Raw genomic sequence first — 19307 nt, forward strand, 5'->3', positions numbered from 1 at the left:
AAATCCCTCCTCCCCGGCTCGTCTCACACGGTCCACGCTGTTGTGGGCCTAGGTCACGTCATCTAGCCCAACTGCTTTAGTTGGCCGCCCAACTGCGTCAATCAGCTTCAGGTCACATCATCTAGCCCAGCTGCTTTAGTTGGCCGCCCAGCTGCGTCAATCAACTTCAGGTCACATCAGCTGGGGAAAACTAGATTTTAAGAAGTAATGGTTGAAAGGGTTTGAACCAATGACGTAACATTAGAAGAGGGGAATGTTGTGCCACCCACAAACTTAAAGTCGATTACATATGAAATTCAGCTTTGCAAAACATGGAAAAATAAATTAAGTTCACTTTTTACACTAAAATTTAAATGAGTTTAATATAAGAACAATATAGGTGAAATAAATCGACATAAAAAATTTGATATTTTTGTATTTATTTTCCAAAAAATCCCTTTTTTAAAATGCATTTCAAAATAATATTAAAAAACAAATTGCCATTTTTAAGTCCACAATGACATCTTTTTGGCCACGGGACCCAAAAAAAAAAAATTGTGGGTCAGGTCTCCTTTTGTGCATAAGCCTCGCCTTTGCACTTCATCATAGGTTAGGCGCACAAGAGACCTCATTACATCGCCTCGTGCGCAGTAATGCCTACTAAAACCATGTGCCTCTGTGACTCTTTATGGAATTGTTACAGAAGTTATCAAACAATTTATACCATTTGTTAGCCATTAGGCATCGTGTCTAGTATATCAAGCATACCAAAGAAAAGAACTAATAAAAACAAACCAAAAACATTTACTCAATGGTGCATCTCTCATACTTTTTCGATAGGTATTGAAAAGACCTATAAAATATTGAAAAGACCTGTGCAAAACATTATTTCATAATATCCTACATGCCCAAAATATGTTTTGAAGCAATTAATACATTCCAAGTGGGTGGTCCATAATGGGTAACCCAAAACTACAATAGTACAGTACATAAATTACATCTCATCTCCAAAACCACTTAGGCACCTTATTGTCACAGGATGACTCAAATGAGCCTACCATGGGCTTTATATAAATCCAGGAAGGAACGACTAAGTCCGTGACATTATACTCTACAAAAACAAGTCTCAGAGGAATATCAGGTCATGTGATCCTCCTCAGCTAGTGTCTCCTTCCCTGCATCTAAGAGTGGAAAGAATAATAGCATGAGTTCATGATTCAGTATAAAAATTTATATACTCATTCCATGTTTATCAGTAAGAAAATAAGGCAAACTACAGCAAACATGTAGCCTGAGAATTCTCAATAATGAAAATATCACTGTAAATGCAACAAGATGGTACATTGTAAAGAATGACTATTGTGGGACTATTACCCAAAGAAAAGCCATATTCAATGTATCAAGGGCAAGACCAACCCCGTGTTTTTAGTCTAAAGACAATCCCATATAAACAATATAATGTCCATCATCCTTTGTATATCAGCTACCAAGGTCAAATAATTATATATATAAATCAAATATACATTTTCAAATAAATCAAGGTGAGACTCGTTACCTCCTCCATCTCAAAACTTAGGCAAACATCCATTATTTTAGAACAACTAGTAAGTGACTTCAAACTTTGGGTCGTGATATGATCTCTATTTTAGTGCCACGGGCTAACCCAAAATTTTCAGACAGTAATTTTTATGCCCATAATTATTGTGAGACAAGACCAAAGTTTTTAAAGGCGAAAGCGTAAGGCGAGGCGTTTTTGTGTTCGTGAGGCGAGGCGTAAGCCTCGAGGCGTTGAGGCGTAAGCTTTTTAAGCCTCACATTATATAATTAATTAATATTTTTAAATATATAAAATAAAATAGCATAAATAGAAACATGAAAACAATTCATTAGAATCATAATAAAAAAAGCATACTAGTACCCTACTTTCACAAAAAAACCATAACAAAGTCATAAAATAGATTCTAGATTCAACTATACTAATAATTTCAAACTTTAACAAAAAACCATAACTAAGTCATGAAATAGAAAATAGAGTCAACCATAATAATAGTTCTAAACTTTTACAAAAAATCTATAACTAAGTCATAAAATAACAACTAGAGTCAATTGTTTCAACTTAAATCCTCATCATCAAGGTCATCATCATCCTCATCCAATGTATCAATAGTAGGAAAATGTCCACTATCATGTATCCCCATTTCATGTAAATCTTCATCTTCATCAATTGGTGTCAAATTCAACTCCTTCTCTTTGCCTTTGCCTCCACTTGTACCTAGCATAAAGAATTAATTAAGTGTAAATATTATAAGTTTTTTTTATTAAATTTAATCAAATTTATGACTTCAATTTTTGAGTACTTACTTGGTACTTCATTATGTTTCCTTTTGTAGGAATGTGAAGAAACCATGTGATCCGATGATGTTTCAATCTCTTGGGAGTTGGATGAAACAGCTCTAATGGCATCAACACTGAATAACTCATTATCTTGAAGCCAACAAAGATCAAGGGGGAGGAGGGGATCTTCTTTCTCCGCAATCCATTCATCATCCGAATCAATCTCCTCTACCAAAATCGGATCAACATTTTGTTTCCTTTGTAGACTTCGCTCTCTCAATCTAGTGTTGTATCTTACATACACTAGAGCATTCAACCTTTGATGTTCAAGTCTATTTCTTTTTTTTGTATGGATCTACAAATAATAAAAGTATCAAATTTATGTGTTAAAATGAAATAAGGTTCTCTAACATTGACATAGAAATATATGTATAAAAATTTACAAAAATAGAAGTATTACCGACTCAAATGTGCTCCAATTTCTTTCACATCCCGAAGCACTACAAGTAAGGCTAAGGACTCGAATAGCAAACTTTTGCAACTCCGGTGTTGAACCTCCAAAACGCATCCACCAACTTGTAGGACTTCTTAATGTTCGAGAATCAATTGCAATACGACTCCCAAATTCACCCATTGCTTGGTCATATGAGTCCAACTGAATGTCAGCTTTTAAACGTTCTTGATAATCCAACATCCTATCCATGCATTCAAATAATCCCTTCCTCACCTCATCAGCATTAGAAAACTTATCTCCATACCGCAATTGAGGATTAAGATAATAACCCGCTGCATGTAAAGGTCGATGAAGTTGCGGAGTCCATCTTGCATCAATTTTTCTCCAAATTGGGCCATATTTTCTCTCCACACCTCGACAATTAAATGCAATCTTCTCCTTAGCTGAATCCATCAACTCATAAATATAACCCATGGCTGGTCTTTCCTCTGAATCAACCTCTCTCAAGACACTAACTAATGGAACAGTGGTCTTTATGCAAAAAGCAACATGAGGCCAAAAATTTGGATCAAACAACACTGTACTTCGAGTTTTCACACCTTCTACCTTTTTAGCCCATGTGCTTGAACACCATTTTTCTGATGAGAACATTGCTATAAGAGCTTGCTTTTGCTTATAAAGACTTTGGAGAGTAAGAAATGCAGTAGCAAATCGTGTAATTGCTGGACGAAGAAGTTCATGATTTTTTGTAAATGTTCTCATCAAGCTAAGAACCCAAGTATGCCCATATATGAACTTCACTACTTGCCTAGCTTGAGATAGTGTAGTAGCATGGACATTTAGCTTTCCAATATCCTCCAACATCAAATCAATACAATGAGCAGCACAAGGAGTCCACCACAATTTTCTCCTTTTTTCCATAAGCCTCATTCCAGCATTCACATAATTAGAGGCATTATCAGTGATGACTTGCACAACATTCTCCTCTCCAATTTCTTCAACCACCTCATCAAGATATTTGAACATCAATTCCCCATTTTTTATTGTATCAGAAGCATCAATTGATTTCATAAACCAAGTGCCAGCAGGACTATTCACCAAAAAATTGATAAGACACCTACTCTTTCCATCTGTCCAACCATCTGACATAATTGAACATCCATATTGTTTCCAAGCTTTTTGTGATCTTCCATAATGATACTTAGGTCATTCACCTCTTCTTTAAGAATCCATGTCCTCAATTCATGCATAGATGGAGGCTTAAACCCGGGCCCAAAATTTGCAATAGCATCTATCATAGGAAACCAATAAGGATCATTCACAGTGTTGAATGGGAGACCTTTTGAATACATGAATCTACCAATTTTTCTACACACTTCCTTCCTTTCTTCTTGCTTCCACTTTGAATTCAAAGTAGTTTGTCTAGGTTGTGAAGTGGTAAATTTATCCATGGGTCCCCTAGGAATAGGTTCCCCACTCCCACTTACACTCCCACTCCCACTCCCACTCCCACTCCCTAATGTCCCTATTGTTTTAGACAAGGCACTCTCATGCATTGAATTAGGACCCATACCAATTTCTTGGAGCAATTCATTTCTTTTCGTTTTTTTATCCTTAAAATTGGCCAATGCCTCTTTGCATTCCAATCTAGCATCTTCACTAACCTTGTTGCATGGTTTCATACCATGATGAGTTCCGGCTAAGTGATGCTTGAGTCTATTCACCCCTCCCGTGCATCTTTGATTGCAAAATTTACATCTTAAATATTGCTCCCCGGTAACTTCAAGAACATACTTCCACACAAAATCTTTTCTTGAATTTTTCGAATCGGAGGAACTCATTCTAAAAAAAAAAACACCAATAATAATATTCAAATTTCTATATAATAATATAATTGACTAAAAAATAATAACAAAGCACAATTGAAAGAAATTTAAAAATGAAATACAAAATTTAATTGGTTTAAATTTAAAAAAAAACCAATTTTTTTAAATGAGTTTAAAAATTATACACATAAATTTTAATTGGAATTTAATAATGAAACAAAGAAATTGAGGTGAGAATTAAAATTAAACCAGAAATAAAAAATTCAAAATTCACAAATAATTATCTTTTATATAATTTTAATTATATTTGTAAGCAATCATATAAAAAACTTCAAAAAAAAATCTTATTAACAAAAGGCACATCTGATTTGATAAATTAAAAAAAAAAAAAAAAAAAAAAAAAAAAAAAAAAAAAAAAAAAAAAAAAGATGAAAAACCTACTGGGAGAGAGAGAAAAAATGTGGACGGGAAGTGTGGGCTGTGAGCTTGTGGGAGAATTTAAATGTGAGAGAGAAAAAAGGCTTTAAAGCTTAAATAGATGTACAGCAAGCACATCTGATTTGATAAAAAAAAAAAAAAAATTAGGATGAGGAGCCGACGCCCGTGTGGATCGCAGAGAGAGAGAGATGAAGAGGGAGAAACCATGGAAGAGGGAGTTCGCAACATACCTGGAGATGAGAGGGATTGCCGCCGGAGAAGATCGCTGCGATTGGTCGCCGCCGAGGGTGAGCACTCCGTCGCCGCTTGACTGGAAGAGGTAGGGTTTCGTTTTGGGTTTGTTTTCAGTCGGGATTGGGGTTTTAGGGATTACTTAGGGTTTTTTTTAAGTCTCTGTTCATTGCCACATCAGATCCGACGAAGCGTACGCCTCACCGGAAAAGCGTGAAAGGCGCGAGCAAAGCGCGCCTCAATCACACCTCACCAAAAAAGCGTACGCCTTTCAGGTGTTTCGCTTTATTTTTAACGCCTCAACGCGTTTTCGCTGCGCCTCGCCTCAAGGCGCGCCTCAGGGCGCGCCCCACAAACGCCTTTAAAACCATTGGACAAGACCAATAGGTCCAGTCATCAACAACAGCTTCTAATCATTCTATTTGAGCAACATTGATGAAAAGTAAACATTAAGGCCTTATTTGGTAACTGGTTTTTAAAGCAATTCTGAAAAACATATTTTAATAACAGTTTTTGAAAATTGTTCTCTAATGTGTCGTAAAACAAATGTCTGTTTGGAAATCTTAAATATTTTTTAACGTATTTTATATGTTTTTAAATATGTTTTAAAAATAAAATTTATATGTAGTGCTTTACCTTTAATCACTCCCCATAGTTGTATAATTATTTTTTAAAACAACTCTAAAAAAAATAAAAACAACTAAAAGATGTTTTCTGAAAACATTCTATTTTTTATTGTCAAACGTGTTTTTCTATTTATTTATTTTGGATAACAGAAAATTATTTTAAAAAACAGCTAGCAAACAGACCCTAAATTATCACATGACGATACTATGCCAAATAATTTACTTCATATGAGACCTATTGACAATTTTGTTTTTTGGATAGGCAAGTCCATGTGAGACCTAATGATGCTGTTAGTCTGCTAACTCATATGGCTTTTAGTTACTTTAGAAGTGATTCTCATAGCATAAGAATTCAGAATTTTAGCCCCATCACATTGAGGAAATCCAACAAGATTTTGCTTGGTTTCTGAATTTGTCAGAAGTGTACACCTAGCTTCATATTCATAATCAGTTCACTATAATAAAATTTCTTGTCTGCTTATAAATCAAGGCTCAACACTGTAAAAGAATCCATCTAGAATTTCAAGTAGTACATTTGATTCACAAAATGGAGCCTACAAAAGTTGATGAAATATTTTTATACAAGTTATACATGCAGTTTTTCATAAATGGGAAGTACTCAAGATATTTGCAATGCTGCATATAGCTTTCTTCAAATCATACAAGCTACTATAATTATTCCAAACACCTTCTCTGATTGATTCAGGGCTCATTAGGCATCTCCAACCTTTTCTTACTTGCCTATCTGTCAGCAAACAAATTAACCTAACATCTCCATCCTTATGCCATTAATGAGAGGAATAGATTAACGAGTTCCTATGCTTTTCCAGCATATGACATAGATCCTTACCATGATAATGTAGGAACTCCAAATGATCAACAAAGATCAAAGAAATTATTTTTATCCACCTATTGTTGCTAATGAAGATAGGATGACACAACAATGGTTCAACCTCATGTCTTCCTTATCTCCAAGGAAATAGCTTTTTCTGCTAAGAAGATTTATTACAGACTTTATGAGTACTTAGACCATTAATAAAACCAACCAAACTTGGGTTATGGACTATTGACACAGTCAGGCAAGCGAAAAGCCACATCTCAGTGATGATTGAGGGCAAAAATATACCAATGACCTAACATCTCAGGTTGTTAGGTATCAAAAACCTAATCCTATTCCAACTTCAAAATATCCACTAGCAATACTTATCTGGCCAATCTCTATCTAACTGCTAGAGGCAAACAAGAGAGACTGAATCAAGTTTGCCTTAGTTATTTTGAGCATCTCACAAGGTAACTCCAATAGTAGCAACTTCTACTAAGGATATTGGTACAAAAATGGTCCTGACAGTTTCCTCTCGTCTTTTTTTTTTTTTTGGATAGGCAAAGATCAAATCTTTTGATAGCACCTAACAAAAGAGTGTGCAAAAGTATAAAATGTGTCTACAAAGTCTCCACAAGGCCACAAAAAGTGGAGAGAGACACAAAAAACGACACCCTCACCCTACATGGAGCTCAATTGTTTCCTCTTCAATTAGTATGAAAAGGAATTTCGGCGGGAAGCACTTTAAACAGACCCTGATTTGGGTCATTATTACTGTTATTACCTATTGAATTGTCCCCATCTATCGTCTTTTATAAACATTAAAAACAAGATAAATCAAAGAATTATAACAATAGAGCTGCTTACCTAAGAGATAATAAATAAAATTCAGCTAACCATAAAGTACTCTTGACATCTGCTCTTTTAAACTAGTCAAAGAATTGATACAGCATACTCAATAAAATGAATAAAAAAAAACCTAATAAAATCAAACATGTCAACTGGAAATGAGGAAACAGATGGAGAAATGGTAAGACCACTCACCTCATTTATCCTTCCTCCCTTTTTCTTCTTATTATCCCAGAGGTCAGATATCCTCAGTGGTCTCATTGATGCCGTAAGGTGAAACTAGAGTCTCTGTGTATAAAACTGGAATGGACAAACCCAAATCACCGGAAAACATAATATCCTTATGTGTTTTTGTTTTAAAATCATACAGGATTAATTTCCACTTATTAATCACCAGTAGAAACTCTCCGCCATTCTTCAAAAAGTTTGCAAACCAGCACAGCAGAGGTCCATCTGAATCATTTTCACTCCTAAAAGGTAAAGTAGCCACATTTGCCCAAGAGTCTTTCCCGGCCTTCTCCTCCATTACCCACATCTTAGTAAGCTCTCCATACAAATCATGGTACATCGCAGAAAGGTACCCTCCAAAGACCCTCAAATTAATAATTCCAACATCACTTGGCAACTCAACCTCCTTGAATCTCTCATCTTTGAGATCAAAAGAAACAACTACGCGGCTAAAACCTTCATGTCCTTCACTAAGGCGCCATGCTAGCCAATAGAATCCCCCGTTAAGAAAAGTTCCCACGTCCCAGGCTGGCCTACTATAATGGGTTTCCTCAACCCTTCTCCATTCATTGGTTTTTAGCCCAAAAACATCAATTTCAGTTTTGATGACATCGCGGGACGTAGAAACCACCCTTACAATCTTGTAGTCATCACTTGAGTAGTCATACGTAAATCCATATAAAATGTCACTATTTTCAAGAAAACTAGGCTTCGGCAAGGGATTGAATTGTCTGGTAGATGGGTTCCACAAGGCAGGGTTATGAAAGGAATCGATAACACATAGTAAGCCATCACAAGAATCCAGAATTTGAAAAACTAAATTAGAGGGTTCCAATGGATAATCGATATTCACTACCCCACTATTATCATTACCAGATGCATCAGGGTCCATGGATCGAATCACACGGCCTGGACATGAGATAAGGACTCGGCTTCTGGCTTGTGTTTGTGGTTGCTGGTAGTGCATTTCCGCGAACTCGGAATCGGAGATTAATGCCCGCCATGCTTTGCAAACGCACCTGAATCGTAGCAGAGACTTCACCGGTAATCTCAGCAGTATGTTCTCAATAATTTCATCAGGCAGAATCGCCATTGATCTCTCTCTTTCAACCGACTCTGCCTCACTCTCTTCTCTTAAACCCCTTAAACCCTATTAGCTGTCATTCCAGGAAGGATGTAGAAAAAACCCGAACCCCCCAAGCCCGACCGAATTTTCTTGGGCTGATATCGATTGACAGGCCCGGCCCAGAAACCAGCCCAAGAAGTGAGTGACCCAAGCCCAAACATTTCGATTTGGGCCGGGCTGGAAGGCCCAAAACAACATTCTCATTTCCTGTTATATTAGGGAAAATTCTATGGTACCCATCAAATATGTAATCTAAATCATTGAAAATATATGATAAAATTTCAATTATCAAATGAAAATACAAATAATGAAATTAAGGTATAAGAGAATGGAATCAAACTTAATATAAAGCAATAAGACTTAAATGCACGTATTGTCCGACCTAATTGGTCACACTTTTTGATGTATATCAATTTGGTACTATAGCAAGACCCATATATTAGACATATCGTTTGTTTTTTCGCTCATTGGAAGGTGAAATTACCAAAACATGAAAAAAGAAATTAGCAAGTTAATACATAGAAGGATACAAAAAAAGGGTCGTAATGAATTAGGAAAAAGAAAGTTTTGGCATTATATACATGTTTGGGTTCAATAACGAGGTCTCAACTTAGGAAGGTTAGTCTTGATTGGATTATCCACCTTCTTCAAGAAACTTGATGCTCAACCCTTACTTGCTTCATCACTAGTCCCTCTGACTAAACATTAGAGGGCTTGCTTGCAACCACAAGTACAGTTCTCCAGTTCTTTATTGAGCTTCTGCAATGGCAAAAAATAAGTTTGGAGCAGTTAGATAAAGAGCATGAAGGTATGTAAGTCAAAGAAAGAGCCCCTTTCAGGCCTCCAAGTAACACTATAATTTCTGCTTCTAGGACCATTACTATCCTAGCAGACATTGAAAAAGCCTGAATAGCATTCTCATTTTGTTCCCCGATGATTCTTGCTGATACCCATTTGACTTGGGTGCCTAGCAGACACCCATCAATGTTCTATAACTCTAGTGAGAGCTTCGTTCTTCCAAGCTCAGCTGGGAGGAATTTGGGTTCGTTGTCTCTTCTGTAAAGGAACTAAAGAAAGGTAAGAGTGAATCACCCCTTCTATCAAAAGACTGACCTCTTGTCAAGGATAGAATCAGAAATATAAATCTTATCCAAACCCAAAAGAAGTAAATCTACTGATTTCTTGGTCATTTTAGCTTGCTATGAATGGCAAAATTTAAAGGAAAAAGATTTGAGAAAATGCAGAGGCTGGAGTTGGGAATTCCCCTCCAGTGTGAAAGATGGAAAAGGTGAGAAAAAAAGAATTTCAAAGAAATTTGCAAGTATAACATCAAGGAGGACAGGGAGAACTTTTTGTTCTGGAAATGCTCCAAGGGAGGATTTTGCTTCGGGGTGCTAGCTTCCTGGGCCATTTCTCTTTTTCCAATTCTTTGCTGTGGGAATCCTATGCTCCATTTAAGGTGGACCTCTTTTACTTGGGAAACCATTTGGTGAAAGATTCTCATCATCAGTCAATCGATACATAGAGGTAGGATTCAAGCAAATTGGCGCATTTCTATAAGCAAAGCAAGGAGTCAGCTAATCATATTCTTCCACATTCTGAGGTAGCTCATTCTCTCAAGGCCTAGCTCCTACCTTCGGAATCTCTAGGGTAAAGCCTTTCCCTGCCAAGAGCTCCGTGGTGAAATGACATGGCAGCTTTGTTGGCAAAGAAAGATGAAAATGTGAACTGTGCCCCTGTGCATATTCTGGTGTATGCAGAAGGAAAAGATTCGATACATTTTTTGAAGTGTGGAGCTTTCAGAGTTAAGATTAAAAGTCCTCCATAAAACTAGTATTCCTGCCATCTGGGGATTCCTTAAGGAAACGAAGCTTGACCTTTTCTGGATTTCATTGACAGGGGGGTGTTAGCTTAGGGTGTTGCTTCTAGCTTTTGTTTTTCTCATTTATTCAAGGGTTATTCCCTGTACACAAATGGTTTGCTCCCTTCTGACACCTCCTAATCTATTTTTTTCACATAACAAAGAGGCTGTAGCCTTTGTAAAATTGTAACAATAAAGAAACTACTGAAAGAAGTTTTTACCTAAAAGGGGTTTTTTGAAAGCCTTTTGGCCTAAAGCCAGATAGAAGAAGCCAGAAAGGACCCTTCACTGGAAACCATTGGCAATAATCTAGGAGGAATTCCTATGGAAATGGGAGAGAACAGATGGAGTTAAAGCAGTTTCTCAACTGTGGAAGAGCCTACGTTACAACCTAATGTGAAAAATGGAGTGAGCACCACATGACTGCAAAAAAAAAAAAAAAGGAATCTATAATGGAAAAGAAAAATGGAGCATCTCAGAAGAAGAAAGGTCTGATTGAGCTAAAGTGACAAAGGGAAATTTTGAAGAAACTGAAAAGCATAAGAAAGTGCTTATAATCCAAATATTGGTAACTACCAAAACTTTTCACTTAAAAGGAAAACAGAAAAAGCTAAAAAAAAATTCAGAGACAAGGGCACTCTGTTCAGTAGAGAACTAAACAAAGTTCTAGGCTAATCAAGTTTAGTTTATAGCTTCATTTCTATGTTTCTTTTCGGGTTTATCATACTGACATTTTTAAACCCTATCCTTTGGGTGTAATTCAGCTTAGTCAATAAGTACACCCTAGGGTATGGACGGTCAGGTTCCTAAATGAGCTTCAGGATATGTTATACTTGTATAGGCTTTTTTGTTCTTTTTGTATAACCCTCCTTGGATAGTGGAGGTTTCTTTGGGTCTTTCGATCAAAATTTGTATATCATGGGGAGGATTTCTCATCCTTCTTGTGTTTTCTTCACTTTTATTTAATACATATGTTGTTTCTAATAATAAAAAATAAAAAAATAAAAAAATTAAAGTCCAGTTTATATCTAACCTAGTTCCAGAGGGTTCAGTCCTATCTTAGGAGCAGTTTTCTCGATGTCGCTTTTGCACCCTACATTCCTACTTTGTTTATGTTGAAATGGATTTATGCTCATGCAGTTCTAGATTTGTGAAGCCATATGTGAGGAAGAGACCATATCATAACTAGTGAAGAGACAAAATCAACCCCTCAAGTAATATGATAATACTAATGGTGCAGATATTACAGAGCAAAACCAGCAGCATTTCTTATTTATCATATGTTTTTTCATCTTGATGATTATTTTCTCACCTGCACTTCATTTTGAAGACCTTTGATATGTTGCACAGCCAAGTCCAACATGTCAGCATAGCTAGTTTGCTACAACAATTACGGAAAAAACAAGTATCAGTTCTGCTGTTTAGAGGAAGGTCCTGCACCAAATAAAATTATGCATGGCTACATCTGACAAATTAAATGGTAAATTCTAGAAATGAAGCCTATCCTTGTCAAGCCAAAAGACGTTGAAAATTCATTACCTTATCCATGTTAGGAACAAGATCTTGCAGTTTCTTCAGTTTCCCGCTTATTCTAGTTCTTCTCTCCTATATATACACATATATGGACAAAAAGTAAAATTATGAATTAGTACTGTACAAAATTTATCACTATTTCTATTCTACACAATGGCAAGTAACATTTACTTTTTTGTCATTTCCCTCATAATAAATAAAAGTTAATTTTATGATTTTGTTTTTCATTTATTTGAGAACAAATAATTTCTTTTTCATGTGAGTCCATGGCTGCAAACACTGATTTCATATGAGAAACATGTTAACATAAAACTCAAGAGAAAAACTTTCATTGACAATCATAAGGGATCCACTTGAGGGATCAAAAGATTATCATGCACTCATGGAACATGGGTGATGAGCGACTTTATCATCAGTCTCAAGCAAGAAAATTGTAAAATCTGAATGAACTCTGACAAATTCAATGACCACTAGCTTGCAAATTCTGTCAAATAATGCATGGCTTTCCTTTGCTGCTCACTGAAATTTTCTAGATGATCTTGAAAGGATGTTCCAATTCCAAATGGCCCTGGACATATGCTTCTATTGGCATAGTCTCTTGCAGTCCGTTTGCTATAAATAGTCATCAGGTAGTTTGGGTGTTAATACTACTGGAATACCTACTAAAGTGTAATCAGAGGCATAATATTGCCTAACAAACATGTAAACAAAAATAAGGTTCAATGAAAATTCCTACTGATGATTTCTCTCAACCTCCAAGTCCTAGGTTTTAACATTTCCAACTATACCAAAGAATTTTTCACGTGGCTAACATAGAAAAATTGATGATCAATTGCTGGAAATTACCTGAGTGGCTTAAGAATAAATGTTCAAGATGAGATAACTTTGCATCATCTGAAGTTCAGTGAAGTAATGTGTCTTTATATGTTGGTTAGATGTTCACATGCAACTGACCGAGTAGTTAACTCTAAAGCACTAACAATTTGAAGGAGGGTACATAACTACATGTTGAAAGAAATAGTGACAAGAGTTAAGGCAGGTCTTACATGGTAAAACTAAATAAGTAAAGACCAAATGTCAATGAACTTATTCACACACAAATCTGAGTATATAACATTTCTGTGGTTCAGCAAATCATCTTATACAATGAGGAATGAAATGTCCATGCTTTAGAGGTTAAAGCTAGAAGGCATCTTCACAAGAACTCTGCCCTTTCCACAAACACTGACAGGGTGCAATGGATGTTCTAGAGAAATCGGAGGATGTCATTGCACTTCATATGACATTTGAAGTTCAAATTCACCCTCCTATATGCAATCATTATGAAATCAGAATGAAAAGCCCTCACAAAATAAATAGTATGATCCATTTTAGAATGTCATGAATCATCTACTGCATCAATTTTCTATGATTTATAATGGAGGTTTTCCATTAACAATGATGGATATCAAAATAGAATAATTCAAGTTGTGTATTGCTTACAGACTCTATACATGCCACTTCTTGAATTTATACTTACCCTTTCAGCAATACTTCTAGGATGAGTGGCACAGCCACGCTTAGCTCGAACTTTGCATGGAACAGAGTCTTCAGGTACTTGCAGCAGCTTCTCTACTGCAGCCATCTCTAAACTTGTCTGTGGCAGACTAAACTGAAACCAATAGAATTAACACTATCAACAAACAGATGTATAAACTGTTATCAGAGAATGCTTGCCACAGGCTAAATTTACATTTGTGAAAATTAAGAGTTAAAATCAATATAAAAGAAAACATTTTACAATCCAAGCCAGAATTCAACAGTATAAGATATTTGTGAAACAACTCAAATTTTCATTAGCATCGCCTTAGCCTCATGAGATGCGAGAACCCACATATCTTCAACAAGTCCACTGAGGCTTAGTTATCTTCCCTAAACAAAAGCTCACAAAAATTTCCATTACTAGTTAAATGTGGAACAAAATTCCTTCCCTATTTTTTAACAACAAAGACAGAAAGGGAACAAGAAGTAAAGGTTCTTGAGAGTGCAATATCATCAACTATAAATCAAGGTAGTATTTTGCTGAAACTACTAATACGATGGTTTGAAAACATTGTGATCTAGGCTTTTATGATAGGAAACAAGAAACATTTTAGGAAGAGAAGGAAGAAAAATTACAAGTATAAACTATTGTTCAAGCAAACCAGACGACAAGTAAAGGGAAAAATCAAACAAATAGGCATTCCAAAAAGACCCAAGAAAAGAACTTGACAAAAGAAACCACAAGAGAACAAACTCTCAGGTGGAGGAATAGCTCTGCGCTTAGCAAGGTGATTCACTAACAAGTTGGCAAACTAGGCTTCTAGCCAAAGAACATCCCAGAACTTGCCCAGGTCAACAACTTAATGAATCCAAGCATCATCCTCCTGAGGCCCACTCTGAATTAGGACACCTAAGAAAAATAACAGCTGAGTTCCCCTCGACCTGAGGTTACTAATAGTAACACCAAAAAAGGCAGCTTTCGCAAACCATAATAACAAAGCTATTATTTCTGCCTCAATGGCCAAACCAGCTGACTTAGCAGTTCCTTTCCACTGCAAGGCTGAGTATAATGAAGTTTAAGCAGTTCGTTTACACTAGTTAAATAATATAACATCACCTACGCAAATCATTTATGGTTGAAAAGAGATTCTAGTTATCAACCAGGCTACTAGACATCACTGACAATGAAATGTTCATCAAACACAAGCGGGCAAAATAGTTGTTTGACATGTTTTCCTTGTATTTCTGACCAGAATTTATTCAAGTTTTTTCATTCTTATCACAAAGAAGAGTTCCACATTTCATGGATATTAAAAGGCATATGGGTATGCAGTCTTATCTTCTTTTTTTCACAAGATTTAGAATTGAGGGTCCACTAGGATCTTTCTGTGATGTATATTGCAAAAATGCCTGAAGAGAATCTTAATACCTGTGGCTCTAAGGAACCGAGACTGTTGAGAATGTCACCATTGATGTTCTTAGCTCGTTTGTTTGGTGTTGTGGAAAACACAATGGTGTTGGTATTGTCCCAGGCATCCAAAGGAAAACTAGCAGTGGCATAAGAATGAGTGGCATTTCTGTGGCCATTGTCAGAGCTGATGCCATCAACCATATTCTCACTTACTTCTGAGATCTGGGAAAGAGAATCTTGCCTCTTGAAGCTTAACTGGGACTTCAACCTTGATATTCCATGACCACCATTACAACCACCTTGAGAGCTATAGTTTCCAGTCCCTCTTGTCACTGAAAAACATGCATTTCACAGTATACATTATCCAAAGTGGCAGAAGATAGTAAAAAAATCAATTGAAAAATTAGAATACCCATCAGACTAACAAGGTATTAGTCTAGCCAAATCATGTTTTTTAATCAATTGCATTACAATAACAACAATTATTCAAAAACCCATTAAAATAATACTAATAATAATAATAATAATAATAATACTTTTTCTTGCTGTGACCACCATGATCATTTTTGAAGGTCACATGTCATTGGTGCATCCACGTGATTCACCAGCTGTCTGAATTATAATTGTCTTATTAAAAATTTCTACTCCACAAACCACAACCCAGTACGACCCAAATTTAACGCACTCAGAGTCACAAGGCAAGCTAGTGATCCTTGAAATATCTGCCACACCCAAGGCTCAAAACGGTGTCGTTTTCGTCTAGTTGGCCGGTAGTAGTGGTGCTTCTGCAGCATGTTTGGCACATGAGAGAGAAAATCTCGAGGGCCCATATGTGGGATCGTGAAAAGATTCGTCCCAGTTCAGTGAATACTCTGAGATCGATTCTCGGCCATTCATCTCAAGTGGATGTAACCTCGACCAATCTCTACCGTGCATTGCTTTGACCAATAAAAAAACATTTTTTTTAATTAATAAAAAAATACCCCCCCCCCCCCCCCTCTTCTTTTTGCGTGGACCAGGAAAAATAATAATAATTTTTTTTTGAAAAAAAAAAAAGAAAAAAAAAAAAGGGGGATCGACTACGGCACTGCGCAGGAAAGGCCCTAGATCCTCTCCCCGTTGCCCAAACGCCAACGACTTTTGCAGGTCAAGCCACCAATCAGAAGACAGAATAAAGGGCAGCAGCGACTTCGATCATTCCACCAAATGAAAAGACAATACTGCCCTCTAAAATAGCATTCACAAACAACCATTTTAAAAAATATATAAAATTTTAATAATATCTACAAGATTTTTTTCTCATAAATCTAATGAAAAATTAAATAAAAATTTAGATTTTTTTCTTTTTATTTTTCGAAATTGGAAGAAAATTCGAAAATAATGGAATTAACACAATTACCTTGACTCAATTCAACGTAAATATTTCTAATTTTTAGAAAAAGAAATAATATTATATTAATTTAAAAATATATGCAAAAATTGGATGAATAAACCATATTTTATTATTAATTTAAAAGGAAAAAAAATGCAAAAAATTTTGCAACGTACGTCGGTATAGCATTTTTCAACGAGGATAAAACTGTAAATTCAACTTAGCACTCATTTAAAAAAATTAATAAAAAAAGAAAAAGCAAATACAATCAACGCACAGTTATCGGCAGTGAGCTGGTTGAGGAAGCCAGCAGGGGAGCTGCTATGGCGAATCAACGACGGCGCAGATCCACCGCCGCCGCCGCCTTCACCACCGCCTTTCAAACTACTAGCTGTAGAGAAGTCGGCGACAGGCATCTCACTAAACCCGTAGGACCTCTGCAGCATAGCAGCGGGGCCTCGGGCTCCGGCTCCGGCCTCCTTGTGATCCGGCGGCGCAGCCACCTTACAGGTGGACTCGGAGGAAGAGTCACCGGAAAAGTACTGGTGAGGCATGATATGGTGAGATCCGAGGGGGGAGAATTCATGGTCAGTTGAGACGAGGGAATCGACGGCGGAGGTCAAGAGGGAGCCCGGAGCTGAGCCGTAGCGAATAAGGCCGGAGGAATGCATTGAACGGTGAGAAGAGGAGGAAGCAGAAGAAGGATACATGATGAAAATCAAACACTTACTATGAGAGAGGAAGATACGGAAGAAGAAGAAGAAGAAGGAGAAGGAGAATAGAGAGAAGGAAAGAAGAAATGGGAGAAAAAGGGAAAGAGAATAATGAGTTAAAAAGGGAGATGCTGATTGAGGAAAAGTCTATGAGAGTGTGTGGGTCCACATGTGAGCCTAATCAGAGTTAAGCATCCACCCTCAATCTTGGCTCTATAATTTCAATATTTTATTCATTTTTGCTTCTTCTTCTTTTAAATTTTTAGGGAAAGAGTCATTCACAGCTTTCAAGAATCAAGATGAGGATGAGTTTTGAGGATTTTTTTTTCTTTTTTTCTTTTATGGGTATTTTAAATATTTTGTTCTTGTTGTGTGATTTGGGTTAGGGGGTGGACCAGCTCAATCCACTTCATAATTGAGATGGCCCAAGAAAGAGAGACGAAGAAGAAAAAGAAGGGATGGACCATTTGACCGCCTTATTTGTATCTAGAGTACGAAAAAGAATGGATATATATATATATATATATATATATATATATATATATATATATATATATATATATATATATATATATATATATATATATATATATATAAAGTTTGTGATATGATAATAGTGATGAGAACCAAGTTGTGATAAAATATTCCTAGAAAATATTATTTATATTGAAATGATGAGATTTTGGCATTTATGAAAAAGAGTGATGAGGGGAAAGGTTAGACACGTGATATAATAATATAAATTTTAGTTTTTTTTTTTTTAAAAAAAACAAGTACCAAAATGTCTTGTTTATCACCATATATTCTATATTTGTTATTATATTATATTTTAAAAGTTATTGTCTCATATTACCTATTTTGAATTTGAAGAACATAATTTTTTTAATACACGTAATATTTTTATTGTGTTTCGTAGAGTTATGAAATAAAGCAAATAAACACCTTTTATAAAGTCAAATAAACCAAATCTTCGTATTAGAGAACAATCCAGACCTCCGTATTAGAGTCCCTTTTAAGACAACCTTAGGTTTTTCTTTATTATGATAATATGATGTAACTTATATTTTTCTTTTTATTTATTTGTCATTATTAATAATAATATATATATATATATATATATATATATATATATATTATCTTAAAGTTTTGTTTTATGAAAGGGTTGCAAAAACCTTTTTTCAAATGTTTGGAAGATTTTTTTTCTTATGAAATTTTGAATATGTTTAATAGTGATTTTGTGAGGTGTTTTTAATCTTTTTAACATTTTTATCTCTATTTTATAAATTTAGGAAAAAATTTACATTGATATAAATGATCTTCACAAATTCCCAAGTGTATCCAAATTAATACTATTTTATATTTGAAAATTTTATCTTTAAAATACTTTTATTAAAGATAAAATAATTATAATATTTCTAAATTTTTAATCAAATAAAAATGTAATTGCCATGGTAAAATATAAGACCCTTCCTAAAAAATTATATCCAAATATTCTCAAAAATGTTTAAAAAGCTACCCAAACAAGACTTAAAAACAATAACAGATTCCTCGTAAAGGTCTTGATAAAAGTGCAATAAAATAGTTACAATCTTTTTAAAAAATAAAAAAAAATTAAAAGATGAAAAAAGGCTCTTACCATAATCCCTCGCCCCTGAATTTGGGGGTCTTATTTAGGAATTTATTATATCTTGGAAGCGAGAGAAAGATGCATGTGGATGACCAAGAGACCATTGATTTGATCATGTGCAATGAGCAACCAACAACAATGACCATAGTAGTGAAACCCAAAAGTGCTTCCTAGAATTCGAGGTGATGATTCGTATTAGTGGCCAGTGTTCGTGTGATGTCAAAACCTAAGTATTCTATTATATAAGTCAACTCAAATCTAATACGAATAATAATTATATTAAAAATATAAATCTAAATACTACCTAATTATTAAACAAGTACCACATCATGTAACTCACTTAACTAATTTAATAATT

The 19307-nt window shown here is 35.4% G+C and overlaps 3 protein-coding genes across 4 annotated transcripts; all 3 read right to left on the minus strand.

The window, feature by feature from the left end:
• Positions 1-853: 853 nt before the first annotated feature.
• Positions 854-9158, minus strand: LOC117914310 (putative F-box protein At3g47150). 2 transcript variants are annotated; one of them, XM_034829591.1, is made up of 2 exons: positions 8659-9158; positions 854-1160 (listed from the first exon to the last, which is right to left on the minus strand). In XM_034829591.1, the coding sequence occupies exons 1-2, from the start codon at positions 8876-8878 to the stop codon at positions 1117-1119; spliced, it is 264 nt and encodes an 87-aa protein (XP_034685482.1). In that variant the 5' UTR covers positions 8879-9158; the 3' UTR covers positions 854-1116. The 2 variants fall into 2 exon arrangements, with proteins under 2 accessions (XP_034685482.1, XP_034685481.1); XM_034829590.1 differs by having other exon boundaries at positions 7753-9158.
• LOC117914309 lies at positions 1927-5492 on the minus strand. Its single transcript, XM_034829588.1, has 4 exons — positions 5262-5492; positions 2774-4609; positions 2341-2668; positions 1927-2251 (listed from the first exon to the last, which is right to left on the minus strand). Exons 2-4 carry the CDS (start codon positions 3914-3916, stop codon positions 2091-2093), a joined length of 1632 nt encoding a protein of 543 aa, XP_034685479.1. The 5' UTR covers positions 3917-4609; positions 5262-5492; the 3' UTR covers positions 1927-2090.
• A 124-nt stretch (positions 9159-9282) lies between the features above and the next one.
• LOC117914311 (transcription factor bHLH128) lies at positions 9283-17405 on the minus strand. Its single transcript, XM_034829592.1, has 6 exons — positions 16887-17405; positions 15256-15569; positions 13825-13956; positions 12312-12377; positions 12085-12153; positions 9283-9670 (listed from the first exon to the last, which is right to left on the minus strand). Exons 1-6 carry the CDS (start codon positions 17317-17319, stop codon positions 9617-9619), a joined length of 1068 nt encoding a protein of 355 aa, XP_034685483.1. The 5' UTR covers positions 17320-17405; the 3' UTR covers positions 9283-9616.
• Between the last annotated feature and the right edge of the window lie 1902 nt (positions 17406-19307).

This window comes from Vitis riparia, chromosome 5 (assembly GCF_004353265.1).
Source record: "Vitis riparia cultivar Riparia Gloire de Montpellier isolate 1030 chromosome 5, EGFV_Vit.rip_1.0, whole genome shotgun sequence".
NCBI lineage: Eukaryota > Viridiplantae > Streptophyta > Magnoliopsida > Vitales > Vitaceae > Vitis > Vitis riparia.